Consider the following 17626-nt stretch of genomic DNA (forward strand, 5'->3'; position numbering starts at 1 on the left):
ATGCTGCTGTTTTTTAGTCACTATATCGCCTTCGAAGAGGAAAGTGGACACTTCTCTCTTCGGAGAGAGAGAGAGAGAGAGAGTGACATTTGCTAATATTTTAGACACAAGCGGGACGCATGTAGCTTATCTTTCGAGAGGAAGAGGTGGAGGGAGGGAAGGAGAGGAGACAAGGAGGAGAGAGAGAGAGAGAGAGATTAGAAAATTTGATGTTTTGTATTGTGTGTGTGTGTGTGTGTGTGTGTGTGTGTGTGTGTGTGTGTGTGTGTGTGTGTGTGTGTGTGTGTGTGTATTTACCTAGTTGTATTTACCTAGTTGTAGTTTTACAGGGCCTGGGCTTTATGCTCGTGTGGTCCCGTCTCCATATCTACACTTATCCAATTTTTCTTTAAAACTATGTACACTCTTTGCTGATACCACTTCCTCACTCAAACTGTTCCAAGTCTCAACACATCTTTGCGGAAACTAAGTTTTTAACATCTCTCAGACATCGTCCCTTCCTTAGTTTCTTACTATGCGATCTTGTGCTTCTAAAGTCATATTCTTCTCTCAGGATCAGTTTCTCATTATCCACTTCATCCATTCCGTTAATCAATTTATAAACTTGTATCAGATCCTCTCTCTCTTCTCTGCTCCAAGGTTGGTAGATCCATAGCCTTTAGTCTCTCCTCATATGCCATCCCTTTAAATTCTGGAACCATTCTTGTAGCCATTTTTGTAGTCTCTCTAATTTTCTTATGTGTTTCTTTTATGGGAGTCCACACAACTCCTGCATATTCCAATCTAGGTCTTATTTTAGTACTTATCAATTTCTTCATCATTTCCTTGTCCATATAGTGAAATGCTACTCCAATATTCCTTAGCAAATTATACGTCTCTCTGAAAATTCTATCAATATGGCTTACCGGTTGATTATTTTCTTCCATTGTCACTCCCAAGTCCTTTTCCTTTTTCCTTTTCTAGTTCTACTCCATCTCCCATCTTATAGATTCCCACTGGTCGTCTTTCACTTTTTCCCATTTCCATGACATGGCTTTTGTCCACATTGAATTCCATCTCCCATTTTTTGCTCCATTTCCAGATCTTGTTTAAGTCTTCCTGTAGTATTTCACAATCCTCTTTTGTTTAATGACTCTGCACAGTTTCGCATCGTCCATAAACAGATTTATGTAGCTGTTCACTCCCTCTGGCATGTCATTTATATATACGAGAAAAGTATTGGTGCCAATACTGACCCTATGGCACTCCGCTGTCTACTGTTCTCCACTTGGACTTCATATCTTTAACTATCGTCCTTATTTCTCTCCCCTTAAGTAATTCTTCATCCATCTCAATGTGCTTCCTTTTAAGCCACCCTTCTCCTCTAACTTCCATAGTAATCTTTCATGTGGCACTTTATCAAAAGCCTTTTTAGATCTAAATAAATACAGTCAACCCATCCTCTCTCTCTTGTACTTTATCAACTATTCTAGAGTAGAAACTCAATAAATTTGTCACACATGACCGACCTTTTCTAAAACCAAATTGGCTATTTGATAATATTTTGTTGTCTTCAAGAAACTCGATCCATTGCTTCTTTATTACTTTTTCACACATCTTGCATATTACACTAGTTAGTGATACCGGCCTGTAATTTAAAGGTTCTTCCTTCCTTCCGCTCTTATATATGGGAACCACCTCAGCTCTTTTCCACTCCACTGACACTGTTCCATTTTCTATTGAGCATTTTATGATGTTGTATATTGGACTTGCTAGTTCTTTCCTACATTCTTTCAGTATTCTGCCTGAGACTTCATCCGGTCCCATTGCCTTTTCCTCATCCAATTCCGTCATCAACTGTTTTATTTCAAGCTTGGTTACTTTAATCTCTTTCATATAGACAGTCTCTCTATTACCCTGTGGTCTTTCAAATTTGGATTCCTTAGTAAAGACCTCATGAAATTTACTATTTAACAGTTCTGCCATACTTTTGGGTCTTCCACCATTCCGTTTTCTCCTTTTAACCTTTCTATTGTTTCTTTTTGTCTTATTTTTCCATTTATGAATCTGTAGAACAATTTTGGTTGTTCCTTACATTTTTCGACAATGTCCTTTTCATAGTTCTTTTCTTCTTCCTTTCTCACCTTAGCATATTCATTTCTTGCTGTTTTGAAGTTTTCCTTATTTTCTGGATTTCTGTTTCTTCTCCACCTTTTCCATGCTCCATCTCGTTTCTCCTTTGCCCTAGCACATCTTGCATTAAACCAATCTTTCTTTCCTTCTTCTTTAGGTCTATATTTCGGAACATATTCCTGACCCCAGTTTTGTATATTTCCAAAAATAAGTTATATTTCTCTTGAACCGTTAATGAGTTTTCCATCTCCTCCCAGTTTACGTTTTAAAATAGTTCTTGAGATTCTCAATATCAGCCTTTCTGTAATTTAATCGGTCTCCTTTGTATGATTCATCTCTATCTTCCTTTCCTTCTTCTATATCCATCTCTAATATTACATGGTCACTCTTTCCCAATGGGCACTTGTATCTTATATCATCGTTAATTGGTATATCCCTTGTAAAACTAGGTCTAATCTTGCCGGCTCATCGTTTCCTCTGAATCTTGTGTTTTCCTTTACTCTTTGGACCATCAAATTATCTATCATTAGGTTCAGGAATCTATCTCCCAGGCATCTTCCCCATACCACTTTCATAATTTTCCCAGTCTACCTCCTTACAGTTGAAATCTCCTACCAATATCACTTTTCTCCTTTCCTTAATGATTCTTGTAAGACTCCTTATTGTGTCATCTATCATGTCTCTATATTCTTGGTTAGTCCATGAGTTTGTTTTGGTGGCACATATGTTCCAATGATTGTTAACTCCTTTTGTTAATATGCATCTTAACATACAGTATTTCTGATTTTCCTTCCCAAACTCCACTTGATTTACCACTATCTCCTTCCTTAACATCATCATGACTCCTCCTCCTCCTTTACCCACTCTGTCTCTCCTCCATATATTATACCTTTTATCTATGTCTATTTTTATTGCCTCATTTAACTTTGTTTCCACCAGGCATACAATATCTGGTTCTTCTTTCTTTATGTAATCTCTTAATTCTAATTTACTAGATAAAATCCCATCTATGTTTGTATACATCATTTTTAATCTCTTGTTCTTATCATTTTTAGTTAAACTTGCTCCATTCTTTTCTCTTCTTTCTCTTTTATATACCATTTCCTTATCCTGTCTCCTATAATTCTCCAAAAATGCCTTCTTCTCCTCCTCTGACCTTTCATTATTTTTTCTCTTGCTTCTGCCACCAGTTCATTGTGTCTCTTCCTTTCCTCCTCGTTTCTATTTTTCTTTATATATATATCTTTGCAACCTTCTGTTTCTCTGAGTTTTATTTTTCTATATAGTACTTCTTCTGCTGCTGCTTGTGATTTTAGTAATATCTTAATTGGTCTCACTGTTCCTTCTTGATATGGTCCCATTCTATGGATTTCTTCTACTTCCTCTTCTAAGTTCTGTCTATCCTCGTCATTCAGATGTTTTAGTAGGCCTTTTACTGATTTCATTTCGTCTTTTTCCCTTCTTGGTCTATATTTAACATTTTTTTCTTTCAGTCCAAAAATAATTACACTCTTCTTTTTTTCCGCAATTTCTCTTACTAAATTTTCTTTTTTCTTGAGGACTCCTATCATTTTGCTTGTCATATTTTCATCTCTTTCTTTTAACTGTTCTTGAAATACTTCTTGAAATGATTCCTTGTCTTTCTTATCTTGGATTCTCCATGCTTGTACTTCTTTTTTAATCATGTCTTGTACTCTTTCTTCTTCTTTGTTAACTAGATCTTTTATCTTTTCTTTTTTCTTTCTCGGCTTTACCGAGTCCTTCTTCCATCAATTTCTTATAGTTCGCTATTTGCACTTTTAATTCTTCATTTTCGGTTCTTAGCCTAGTTTCGTTTTCTTCCACTCTTTTTATCCTTTCTTTCAATTTCTGGAACTCTTTATCCTGTTCTTCATTCTCTTTCATTCCCATACTCTCCTTTATCAATTTATCTAATTTACGTTCGATAGTCAAGACTCTATCAAATAGTGAAGTTTGCGCCATATCAAAGCCTTCAAATTCTCTTTCTCCCTCACCAACATTGTCATCATCAGCTTTCATTCTTTCCCTTGTCACATACCTGCATTTAGATGGAATATCTTTCTCACTCATTATTATTTAACACTGTATTTATGAAAAAAAAATGAGTCCACACTTATCGCCCAGGCCACTGTAAACCCAAACAAAGGTAGTGAAGATCAGCTGATTCTCGGGAGCGACGGTATTGCGTCCTTCCTCTACCGCGTCTCGTCTTTGTGTGTGTGTGTGTGTGTGTGTGTGTGTGTGTGTGTGTGTGTGTGTGTGTGTGTGTGTGTGTGTGTGTGTGTGTGTGTGTGTGTGTGTGTGTGTGTGTGTGTGTGTGTGTGTGTGTGTGTGTGTGTTTTCACGAATGTTACAAGGCGGGACGCATGTAACTTATCTTTCAAGAGGAGAGAGGGATGGAGGGAAGGAGATGGGGAGGGAGGAGGAGAGGAGAGAGAGAGAGAGAGAGAGAGAGAGAGAGAGAGAGAGAGAGAGAGAGATGGGAACAGTCTATGCCATTGGGTAATTTTAGACACAAGGCGGGACGCATGTAGCTTATCTTTAGTGATTGGTGGAGACAAGGATGGTGGGAGGAGCACTAGGATTTCAAGGACAGCATACGGCGTGTATAGTTGGTATCCAACACACTATACGGGACAACTGAACTGAAGAAAGCTCAGAAAAGAAATATGACGCCTACGTAGGCGTCACCGTATTTGCTACTGGGGCTTCATGACGCCTACATAGGCGTCACCGTATTGAAGGGGTTAAGGAAACGATGCAGCCAGCCATTGGAGGCATGAAAGTTACCCACAGGAACATTTGTCTTATGACAAATCACTTCATAAAAGCATTTCGCTTGTTTGATATGACATTTATCTACGGAACTGCCTTCTTTTTCTTTCCTCTCAATCCAAAGGGCAAGGAATCTCTCCATTTTTATCAGTTTCTCATCCCAAGCACACTTGCGATTATCAATCTGAGAAGTACCGTATGCTTTAACAGATGCTTTGATTTCATCCTTTTCTTCCATATTGTCCTTACAGTTGATTCACTGAGGCCTAATGTGCGGCCTATTGCAGAATTGCCGTGGCCTTCCTCTTTGCATTTCACAACTTCTTGTTTGATACTAAAGTCGAGTGACTTGCGCTTTCCTGCATGTGGCTTAGGCATTATCACTTCACAAATCACCCAAACACTGTAGCACTATTTCAACCCATGTGGTGCGGTGCCACAAGGATCACGCACTCGCTTGTGGTATACATGACACAAACACTTAAACTCACTGTTCACCCATACAGGCTGATGGGATAAGGAACACAATCCTCAATAACGGTGCTTGGTGTACACCTCGGTAGAGGTGGGCAGAGCAGTGTGGGAGACTGGGGAACTATGTGGGAAGAGGTGGGCAGGGGGGTTTGTGTTGTGGTGGGAACCAGAAGTAGGTAGGCGGGAAACGACTGTGTTGATACACATCAGGTACCGTGCACCACGGCGGCTTGGCGCAATTTTCAAAATTCAATTGTGGCAGGTGCTCGCACTAACTGAGGCTTTCATGCTAATTACTGTATTTTATGGCTTGTAAGACGCTGCATCTTGGAAAATGCACCCTAATATTTGAAAGAAATTTCTAAGAAAAAAAAAGTCATTCTCATACAAGAACGCATTCACCATATATTCGACCACTGAATACAAAAACATCAGAAGCAAGGAGTCTGCAAGACACTATTGTTTCACCACTCATTACAAATTTGCTGGAGCACTCACCACAAATTTAAAGCTATGTAAATAAAAACACCATATACACAGTGAAACAGTCCATCTCTTCTTGTTTTAGTCGCGGGCTACGGCATGTTTTAGACCTCTGGTTGTTTACATTACGGAATCACTTGTCCAATCGCCGAAACCGAACATGTCAGTGCTGCAGTTTGTATTTATTTTATTTTGCAGTCGTGCTTCATAGGCTTTATCAATGTGAATACAATTCACAAGTGGAGTTTTGACTCTTGCTTGAATGAGTAAGCCATTTGGATGCTCTATCAATAAAGGTATAAAGGCACCTGGCATGATGTATTCACCTAGTTGTATTCACCTAGTTGTAATTTTACAGGGCCTGGGTATCATACTCGTGTGGCCCCGTCTCCATATCTACACACATCCAACTTTCCTTTAAAACTATGCACACTCCTTGCTGACACCACTTCCTCACTCAAACCATTCCACACCTCCACACATCTTTGTGGGAAACTATATTTTTTCACATCCTTCAAGCATATTCCCTTGGCTATCTTTTTACTATGCGATCTTGTAGTTCTACTTAAGTTTTCCTCTCTCAACATCATTTGCTCATTATCCACTTCATCCAGTCCATTTAACAGTTTATAAACCTGTATTAAATCTCCTCTTTCTCTTCTTTGTTCCAAGGTAGGCAAATTCATTTCTTTTAATCTCTCCTCATAGGTAATTTCTGCCAATTCCGGAACCATTTTTGTTGCCATTCTCTGCAATCTCTCCAACTTCCTTATATGCTTCTTTTTATTATAAGGGGACCAAACCACTCCAGCATATTCCAATCTTGGTCTAATTACCATACTAATTAATTTCTTCATCATATCTTTATCCATATAATGGAAGGCTAATCCAATATTTTTTATCAAATTATACGTTTCTCCAAACATCTTATCAATATGAGCCTCAAACTGCCCATGGTCTTGTATTATCACTCCCAAATCCTTTTCCTTTTCCACCTTTTTCAACACTACTTCTTCACCCATCTTATATGACCCTCTTGGCCGTCTTCCACTCTTTCCCATCTCCATCACATGACTTTTGCTCAGATTAAATTCCATTTGCCACCTCTTGCTCCACTCCCAAATCTTATCCAGGTCTGCCTGTAAAATTTCACAATCTTCTTCACTCTTCACACACCTACACAACTTCGCATCATCCGCAAACAAATTAATATAACTGTTTACTCCCTCTGGCATGTCATTAATATATACCAGGAAAAGTATTGGTGCCAGCACTGAGCCTTGTGGGACTCCACTCTCCACCACCAACCAGTCCGACTTTGCATCCCTTATTACCGTTCTCATCTCCCTCCATCTCAAGTAGTTTTCCATCCACTTTAACACTTTTCCTTTCAGTCCTCCATAAGTTTCTACTTTCCATAACAGTCTCTCGTGAGGTACCTTGTCAAAAGCTTTCTTTAAATCCAAATATACACAGTCCATCCATCCCTCTCTCTCCTGTATTTTGTCAACCACTCTTGAATAAAAGCTCAGTAGATTTGTTACACATGACCTCCCTTTCCTGAAGCCAAATTGATGATCCGATAATAACTTATGATCCTCCAGGAACCGTATCCAATATTTCTTTATCACCCTCTCACAAATCTTACCGACCACACTTGTTAGAGACACAGGTCTATAGTTAAGAGGCTCTTCCTTACTGCCTCCCTTATAAATGGGCACCACTTCAGCTCTCTTCCACTCTACTGGTACTTCCCCTGTTTCTAATGAGCACCTTATAATATCATATAATGGATCAATCAATTCTTCTCTACACTCCTTCAATAATTTTCCTGAAACTTCATCTGGTCCCATCGCTTTATCATCTTTAAGTTCCTCCAACATTTTATATAACTCCTTTTTAGGTATCTTAATGTCCTCCATGTGCACATTTCCTTGTACATTCTGTGGCTTTACAGACATTGTTTCTTCAGTAAATACTTGCTGAAACCTATTATTTAGCAATTCCGCTATATTCTTAGGGTCATCTACTATCCCTTGCTCTCCTTTTAATCTTTCAATGGACTCTCTCTTTTTAAGTTTACCATTTATGAACCTGTAAAACAATTTTGGATGTTCCTTACTCTTGTCTACAATATCTTTTCAAATTTTCTTTCTTCCTCCTCCTTACCCTCACATACTCATTTCTCGCCACTCTATAATTCTCCTTATTTAGTATATTCCTGCTCTTTTCCATCTTTTCCAAGCCACATCTCTCTTTTCCTTAGCCTTAACACAAGTTGCATTAAACCAATCCTTTCTTCCTTCCTCTCTCGGTTTATACTTTGGTACAAATTTCATAACTCCTTCTTTATAATATTTCATAAAAATCTCATATTTCTTTTGCACTTCTCTGATTTGTAAGATCTCTCCCAATCTAATTTTCTGAAATAATTTTTCAAACTTTCTGTGTCCATCTTTCTATAATTCAATCTACCACTCCTGTATGTCTCGTCCTTCCTTTGCTGTGTTGTTGCAATCTGCATTTCCATAACCACATGATCACTCTTTCCCAAAGGACACTTGTATTGTATATCTCCACATAGGTACACTTCTCTTGTTAACACCAAATCCAGTCTAGCCGGTTCATCATCTATCTAGTGCGTTCGTGTGCATGTATGTGTGTGTTGCAATGAGATGAGGGAGCGGCCCGTTTTCTCCACACACTGAGTAGGTTGCAGGAAGGATTATGGTATTGTAAATACTTGTAACACCTAAGTACTGAGTTTACATAATATAAAAGGCTAAATTAAATGGTACTTAAGCTAACATCATAATGTAATGACTCAACATACAAATCCAGGTCGCTATCTGTCAAGTGTCCAAGCTCACTTGAGGTTGGATGCTGCCTCACAATACAACATTCATCTTGGAAGATGCACTAGTATTTTTCAGGGTATTTTTTAGGAAAAAAAAGTGCGTCTTGTAAGCCATAAAATATGGTAATTTTTTTTTGTTAGATGATAGCTCGCGCTAATTGCGGTTCACGTTAATTGATCTTGCGCTAAGTGGGGCTCTACTGTATATAGTAAGAGTAATCCTGCTGTTCTTGTCTGTGGGTCGCACGTTCTTGTAAACGATGTTTTTTATGGTCTTTTCTTCGGTCTTGTAGTCGGTGGACATATGTCCTCTGTAGTAAATTTTGATTGTTTCTCCTCCTCGGTTTCCTCTTGCTGAATGTGCCACTTGTCTATGCATCTTTTTATGATACGGGATACATCAGAGTTAGTGTACATAAGAAAATCAATAAAGGAGAAATTGCTATAGCTTTCAACCTCATATGCCTACAAGAGAATATCTTGCCTGGCTATACAAACATAAGACTACATGATGAGGACGCCAGGAATGATGAAAGCACACACCGGTTCCGGAGGGAACTGGTGGAAAGGCAAGTTTCTGAGAAGAGAATGATCCATGATCTGCATCAAGAAGCCAGTACCTTAAAGACTAAGTGGGCCAGTGCTCCCATCCCTAACAATCTAAGAGAGCAGATCAACAGGAAACTACAAATACTCCAAAACCAACACTGTAAAGGAGTCGAAAGCACCATAATCAGAAAGCTCACTAAACTTAGTGGAGATAACTTAAAGCTTCCTCGCCCCACCAACGGTTACGTCAACCTCACAGATGCGGTGCTAACCCAAGATCGAGAAGACATCCTCAATATGGGACTTAACTGCCACTACATCACTAAGTCCCTTCCTCACCGTAAACGCCTATAAACCGAGGTTCTTCTTGATGACATACAACAACTCGTGAAAAAAGGAAAAGTCACGCCATCACCCAACCTTCAGTCTTCCCTGCTCGCTGAGGTTGCCAAGACCCGTGGACGCTACCAAAGTAAGAAGGTGAAACAAAACCACATCCTCGCTGCTAAACAGTTGAGGGAAAATAAAGACATCGTCATTAGATGAGCTGATAAAACTCAGGCCTTTGTCCTAATCAAGAAAGAGGAATATGTAAATAAAATGGATGCTATCTTCCACGACTAATATATATATATATATATATATATATATATATATATATATATATATATATATATATATATATATATATATATATAGTAAGGTCCCGAGTTACGTCAGAGTTACGTTCCTGAAACATGACGTAAGTTGATTTTGTACATAACTCGAGTTTTTGTACTTTCAAAGCATATTATCGAGTTTTCAACCAATCATTTTTTATGGTTATTCAGGTAAGTAAAAGGTTATATTGTTATATTGGTATATTATTTACAACTATGTAGGAATATATTGATTAGGGCCGTGAACGCGAAGGACTGCAGGTTGCCGAGAGGGGCGGCCTGAGGCCGCCAGGAGGGTGGGCAGGTCGAATGTTGTGGCCAGGGCGGGACAGCTGGGAGCTTTGTGGAGTGCGGTAGGAGTAGAAGCGTTATATAAGTAAAAGGTTATATTGTTATATTATTTACAAGTATGTAGGAATATGAAACACAAGCTTGTTTTTGTTGTTGATTAGGGCCGCGAACGCGAAGGACTGCATGTTGCCAGAGGGTGGACGCCTGAGGCCACCAGGAGGGTAGGCAGGTCGAATGTTGTGACGTCCAGGGTGGACAGCTGGGAGCATAGTGCAGTGCGGTGGGAGTAGTAGCGTGGGCAGCGGAGCAGGAAATGCAATAGGAAAGGGCAATAGGGATCAGCAGACAGGCGCAGACGGTGCAAGTGACCTGCAAGTGTCGTGTGGCCCAGACGAAGGCTCCGGAGTTGTTATTGTTGTGATAGGTGCGCGAGCCATCAAGGTCGTCAACCTCCCGTTGTCATGGTAACGGGTTTCCCATTTTCTTCTTCACTCCCTTATATACAGCTGCTGCCTCCCTTCTCATGTCTTTTAATTATGTCCACTTTTTCTTGTAGCATAATGGTTTTCCTTTTCTTAGCATCACTGCTATCACTCAGGAGTTTTCTTTTTGGTGCCATTGAGCAAGATACTAAGATAGTCATCAAACGCAGATGTAGGAACACTCTTGCCAGGGGCGACGATGTGGTGGAACTGAGGTACGTAGAGTGTTATTGTATTCAAGCGTGAGGTGAGCGGTGTGGCGGATAACCACTAGTGACGCCTGGCCAACAATAACAATAAACCCAGCTTTACGATTTATAAATTTTCAATTTTTAAAATCTTAAATTGCCTTATAGTGGACTGACGTAAGTGCGAGTTTGACGTAACTCGAGACTGACGTAACCCGGGACCTTACTGTATATATATATATATATATATATATATATATATATATATATATATATATATATATATATATATATACATATACATACAGTGCTTACTCCAATTTTGCGAGAAATGGGACGGCATTGTGAGTCGCAAATTTAGAAATCGCAAAATTGAAGTATTATTCCTATGGAAAAAATTGAATATGGTGGACCCTTCGTCCTGGGTCGCCTAATTTTTCAATATTTTCCTAATATTTTGCCCATATTTATATCGCATATATATTTAGCCAGGTATCTTTCCATATGAATGATCACAGTGCTTGTAAAATGGCTACAAGATAAAAAAAAAATCTGTCCACCATAGGTTTTTACAGCTTTTTCAATTTTCTCACTATTTTTAAACAACATTCTCACAATTGATTCTCCCACACCAAACACTCTGGAAATATCACAGTTCCTTTTTCCATTTCTTTTTATCTTAATTATCTTCATCTTCTGCTCCAAAGTTAACCTAATGTTTTTCTTGGTTGGTGGCGCCATGTCGCACAAAGTCGAGCACAAGGATTCCTCCAAATTTGCAGAGAGAACTCTGTGGAGGTGTAGCTACGTAAACAAATGGAAGGCGGGAGGGAGCGGGGCAGTTTTGCCAGATGAGCTTTGTTGAATTACCATCAGATTTTTATGAAAACTAGCCAAAAACCACCAAACTATAATAAATATAATATAAATATGATAATAATATAGTATAATATGATAAATATGAATAAATAAGTAAAATATTGCCTATATAATACAGTAATATATAATTTGTGGGAACACTCTCTCTCCCGCCACCACTCCCAATACCGGGAGAAAGGAGCAAGATGGGGAAATTTTAAAAATGGCAATATTTGGTCCTTGGACGCAAAATTGGCATATCGCAAAATTTGAACTCGCAAAATTGGATTAAGCACTGTATACACTTAACCCTCGGCTATCGCGCCCAATTGGGGCCAAAATAGCCACGCAATAGCCGAAAACGTGATAGCCGAATTGATCTTGGCGGGAAGGCGGTTTTGGCCAATGAGCGCTCAGATATCCCATGACGTCATGGCAGGGCCCGTGATAGCAGGCATCTGAGGTCGCGATAATGAAATTTTAGCAGCTTCTCATGGGTGCCTGATAGCAATAAAACGAGATAGCTGAACGTACAGGATAGGGGGGTGTCAAAGCTGTTCGTAGAGCGAAAATTCGTTAAGCGGATGTAATTTTCCCATAGGAAATAATGGAAATAGGGGGGATGCATTCTGGGCTGGTCCCCAACATACCACATGGGTTAAAAAAAAACATATATATATATATATATATATATATATATATATATATATATATATATATATATATATATATATATATATATGTTTGGCAGCATATTGGGCCACCGGTTTACCACTACTTTTATGATGTCATATGAGTCATTAGAAGTTAGAGGAGCTACGTACAAATTCTCTCACATTCTTGCATTTATGTTCACAAAACAACATTTCTATTAGCTTTTTACAAACCTTACCCCCAAGAAAGGATTGTTTTGTAATGCATTAAGTGAAATCTTACATGGAATACCAAAAAATAAAGCAGAGATGAGATGAGCCACAGACGAAGCAGTAGACTCACGGCGACTCGGCCGCTTCTTCTTCAGAAGTTCTTGTGACCCTTTAAGCCTGTGTGTTGTCTTTCCCCATGATATTTATTTCCATTCCTCTATTGCCTGCTATAATGGATATCATATCTTAGTATTTATATACGCTCATGCCATAAGGATAACCTCGACTTCGTGGCACTGAGTGACAGCGAATTATTAATGAAATACCTCGGTATTTCATTAGTTATTCACATCACTCAGTTCCATGGAGTCAAGGTTATCCTCGTGGCATGAGCGTATATGAATACTAAGATATGATATCCATTATAGCAGGCAATAGAGGAGTGAAAACATAAACATCATGATGAAAGTAACACGCAAGCAAAAGGATCACAAGAAGAAGAAGAAGCGGCCGAGTGGCCGCGAGTCTCCCGCTTCATCTGTGGCTGATCTCATCTCTGCTTTATTTTTTGGTATTCCACGTAAGATTTCACTTTATACATTACAAAACAATCCTTTCTTAGGGCAAGGTTTGTAAAAAGCTAATAGAAATGTTGTTTTGTGAACATAAATGCATATATAAGACAGTAACACCACCTCCAGAGGTGGTGTTCCCAGCAACCTCAGAGCAACCTGATACCAACCTTGTCACCATCCCTCCAAGCGTTCATGGATGCCATTTCGCTGCAAGAGGTTGCTCTGATGTTGTTAAAGAATCTTGGATCCAGCTCCAGGAGCCAGCCAATTACAACAAAACTACCGCGTTCGGTCCCTCACCCGGCAAATTCAAACCCAGAAAATTCGCTAAAACGGATGTGGTTGTACGTTATGCGGATTTTTGGACTAATTTTATATAGTATGTTAAACTGGAAATCCGTTAAACGAATGTTTGTTAAGCGGAGTATTACTATATATATATATATATATATATATATATATATATATATATATATATATATATATATATATATATATATATATATATATATATATATATATATATATATATATATATATATATATATATATATATATATATATATATATATATATATATATATATATATATATATATATATATATATATATATATATATATATATATATATATATATATATATATATATATATATATATATATATATATATATATATATATATATATATATATATATATATATATATATATATATATATATATATATATATATATATATATATATATATATATATATATAACATGTGGGAGTATGGTGCAAAGTGGCGAGAAGCTCCATTAGGACGAGAGTCGATCGCTTATTACCACTTACATCATTCAGTCTGACATGATAATATACTGAAGAAAAGTTCATTTTTTTATACCAATTTTTTTTTTTTTTTTTTTTTTTTCTTTTCCAGTTAAAGAATAAAACTGCAAAAAGTATAAATATGTTTATTTTCACACAATAATATATGCATGTACAAAAAGGAATTTTGGGATTGGCATAGGTGAAAATAGGGGAAAATGTGCACGAGTAGTAGGTGAAAGTAGGAGGAAATGCGCGTGAGTGGTAGGGAGAAATTAAAATTTTGAGTGGCAGCCCTGCGGCCTGTGCGTCGCTTAATCTACGTCACTCTCACCCCAGCCGGCGTTCCCCAGCCCTAAGAAGCACATCTTCCTGCCTTTCAAAGATAAGCTTGAAAGTGTGAAGCAGGTATAGTTCACAGTGTCGTTGCACTGCAAATGGGTGTCCCTAGATCAACAGTATCAATAATTTGGAAGAACAGGGACAAGTACCGCGAAACCGTTGCATCATGCAAGTGTTTTTATTTCCAAAAATGTACTGTACAGCACCCTAATGTGTTTAATAAAAAAAAAAAGTTAGATATAGATGAAGTACTGATTTAGTTTAGGTTAGTGTTTTTTAAAGGTTATAGTGATGTTTTGGGAGCTCTAGGCTGGAGGTTGGTCCCGATCTCCCCTAATTCTTAAGTATCCTATGGGAAAAATTGCTTCACGATTCGAATTAACTCTGATTCGACCGATGAAAGACCGCCCTAACCCTGTCAAATTGCGAGGATTCCCTGTACGATCTTTTTTATATACAATGATCGTCACGGAACGAATTAAAATTGTATGTTGAGGTACCACTGTATATGTTATTATATATGGATATTTAAATATGTAACAATGAAATATTTTTTAAGTAAAAAACATTTTTGTGAATACACTCAACCCTCGATTTGCCGGACTAAAAGGGGGGAAGGCTTGTCCGGGAATGGCAAATGTCCGGCAATGGAAAATGTCCGGGGGTCTACCCCCTTGCCGGACTTTACCCTATACAGGTTGAACCCCGCTTTAACGGCACACGATTTACCGGAATCCCGTGTTTAACGGCAAAAATTTCCGGTGGGAACATAGTGTTGTCTTTAACGGCATTTCGGCACCTGCACCAGCTGTACCAGGAAGTTGGAAAATAAATCAGACGTTTTTTGTTCAGAAAAACAAAACTGAGGGAGAAGAAAGAGACTTTGCACCAGATGTGGAAGACAAGAGGTGTATCCACGACAAGCACGTAAGCACAACACTCGTGTGACGCGGCAGACTTGTTTACAGTCCAGTACTAGACGTGTATGTCCGCCCGCGCTGCCATCTATAGTGCCCGATTTGCGAACTTTGTCTGGCGCGGTAGTTTGAAATCGACTTGTCCCGGACTTTTTTTTTTTTTTTTTTTCCCCACAGACTCTTGTCCGGCAAATCCGAAATCCGGCAAATGGAGGTCCGGCAAATCGAGGGTTGAGTGTATACACAAAATACTACTTATCCATAAGTAATTGCATGAAGGATGTTCCCTTTCTCCCTCCCCCTTCAGTTACACGTTTTCATGTTGTCCAAATGACTGACTGTTCTGAATGGATACAGCAATGGCTAACCTCTGCACATGTGCATTGTGGTACCTAGGGAAGGAAGTAACCATAGAATGATATCCAAATGACGTGTAGGTCATTTTCTCTGCTGGGGATGGGGATAAAAAGGCATATGTAATAACATACAAATAAGTATATTGAATAAAGTATTTTTTTACTTAAAAAAATTAAAAATATAGAGCATCTACTATTTCTTTATCATAGGATCAACTCCCAAACTGTCAAATTCAAGTTCATACAATTTAATGTAGAATTTGAAGTATGAAACTTAGTGCCCTACTGTAATTTATAGATACTTATGAAGTGTGCTAGAATAGCTACTTGTTTGTGTAGTAGCTTCCAGAACTATCTTAAAAAAAAAAAAAAGGTACTTTTTATGAATATGATGGCAATAATTGATAACCTACCATATCAGAGATGGTTGCTGTATATTATGACCTGGAAATTTTGATGCTATATTATTATATATAATACTGCATTACTACTTAGTCACACATGATCCGACAAGAGTTTTTTTTTTTTAGTATTCATTATCCCTTTTAAAAGATAGTTTTGGGAACTTCTGTATGTAAGTACCACCTAAATGATATTTGTTAGTGATTAAACACATCATAGAATTACATATATTCAGTGAAATATTACATTTTATTTAAAGAAAACATTTATTGCTATGAGTATTACAAGCTGTTACTTCTCATTTATTTATTAAAATGAATGCCACATCATAGTTTGTAATAAATGATGAGCACATTCATGGTTTCCTAAGTACCCTCACTTTAACTTTGAATAGTTTCTCTAATCTGTTTGTTGTTTCAACAGGCAGGTCTTGTTGATGAGCTTCTTCAAAGGTTCCTCTGGTGTATATGTACAGCTGTGGCTTACCTGGGCCTCTCCCTTGGTTTCCATTCCTGGTCGCTGAAGCAAGTGTGGCTGAAATCTGATGTTTATATTTGGTCACATGGCATGGTGTCCCTCTTCACCCTTCAGAGAACAGGTAGACACACACACATACAGACTTTATTGTTGACTAGTATATTGTGCAAGGTATTTCAAGAAGTAATTAAAGCAGAGTGGAGTGAGTATCTAGAAAGTGAAAACATCCTGAGTGAAAGGCAGTTTGGTTTCAGAAAAGGAAGATCGTGCGTATCCAATTTATTATCTTTTTATTCAAGAGTGACTGACATACTACAACATAGGGGGGGATGGGTGGATGCTATTTACCTGGACTTGAGAAAGGCCTTTGATAAAGTGCCACACAATAGACTGATGTGGAAACTAAAGAAGATTGGAGGAATAAGTGATAAACTAGCAAAATGGATGGAAAATTACTTAGTGGGAAGAGAAATGCGAACAGTGGTGAAAGGAAAGAAGTCAGAGTGGAAAAAGATAACCAGTGGAGTTCCACAAGGGTCAGTGCTGGGTCCCATCATGTTTTTGATTTATGTTAATGATATGCCAGTAGGAATTGACAGTTACATGAATATGTTTGCGGACGATACTAAAATTATGAGGAGAGTAAAGAATGTGGAAGATTGTAACAAGTTACAGGAAGATCTTGATAAAATATATGAGTGAAGTAAAGAGTAGCAGATGGAATTTAATATAAACAAGAGCCATGTTATGAAAATGGGAAGAATGGCAGATGGAATTTGATATATATAAGAGCCATGTTATGAAAATGGGAAGAAGTTGATATAGACCAAAGAAGGATTACAGGCTGGGAGATGAGAAAATTGAAGAGACCAATGAGGAAAAAGACTTAGCAGTAACCGTGCAAAACACACTGTCACCAGAGAAACACATAAACAAGATATTTGGGAAAACATATAATATGCTTCAAAATATTGGTCTTGCATTCCACTACCTAGATGAAGGAATGATGAAGAAGATACTATGCACTTTAATAAGACCCCAGTTAGAATATGCAGCTTGCGTCTGGTCACCACACATGAAGAAAATTGTGAAGAAGGTGGAAAGGGTACAGAGGCTGGCAACAAGGATGGTAC

General features: G+C 38.0%; 1 protein-coding gene across 5 annotated transcripts in view; it reads left to right on the forward strand.

The window, feature by feature from the left end:
• The window catches only part of LOC123498631 (transmembrane protein 138-like), a 64929-nt gene that overhangs the window by 18947 nt on the left and 28356 nt on the right, over positions 1 to 17626 (forward strand). For all 5 annotated transcript variants that reach the window (XM_045245930.1, XM_045245929.1, XM_045245928.1 and 2 more), the window contains one exon: positions 16440 to 16614. In XM_045245930.1, coding sequence (XP_045101865.1) covers positions 16440 to 16614 — 175 coding nt within the window. The remainder of the gene's footprint in view (positions 1 to 16439; positions 16615 to 17626) is intronic.

This window comes from Portunus trituberculatus, chromosome 48 (genome assembly GCF_017591435.1).
Source record: "Portunus trituberculatus isolate SZX2019 chromosome 48, ASM1759143v1, whole genome shotgun sequence".
Taxonomy (NCBI): Eukaryota; Metazoa; Arthropoda; class Malacostraca; order Decapoda; family Portunidae; genus Portunus; species Portunus trituberculatus.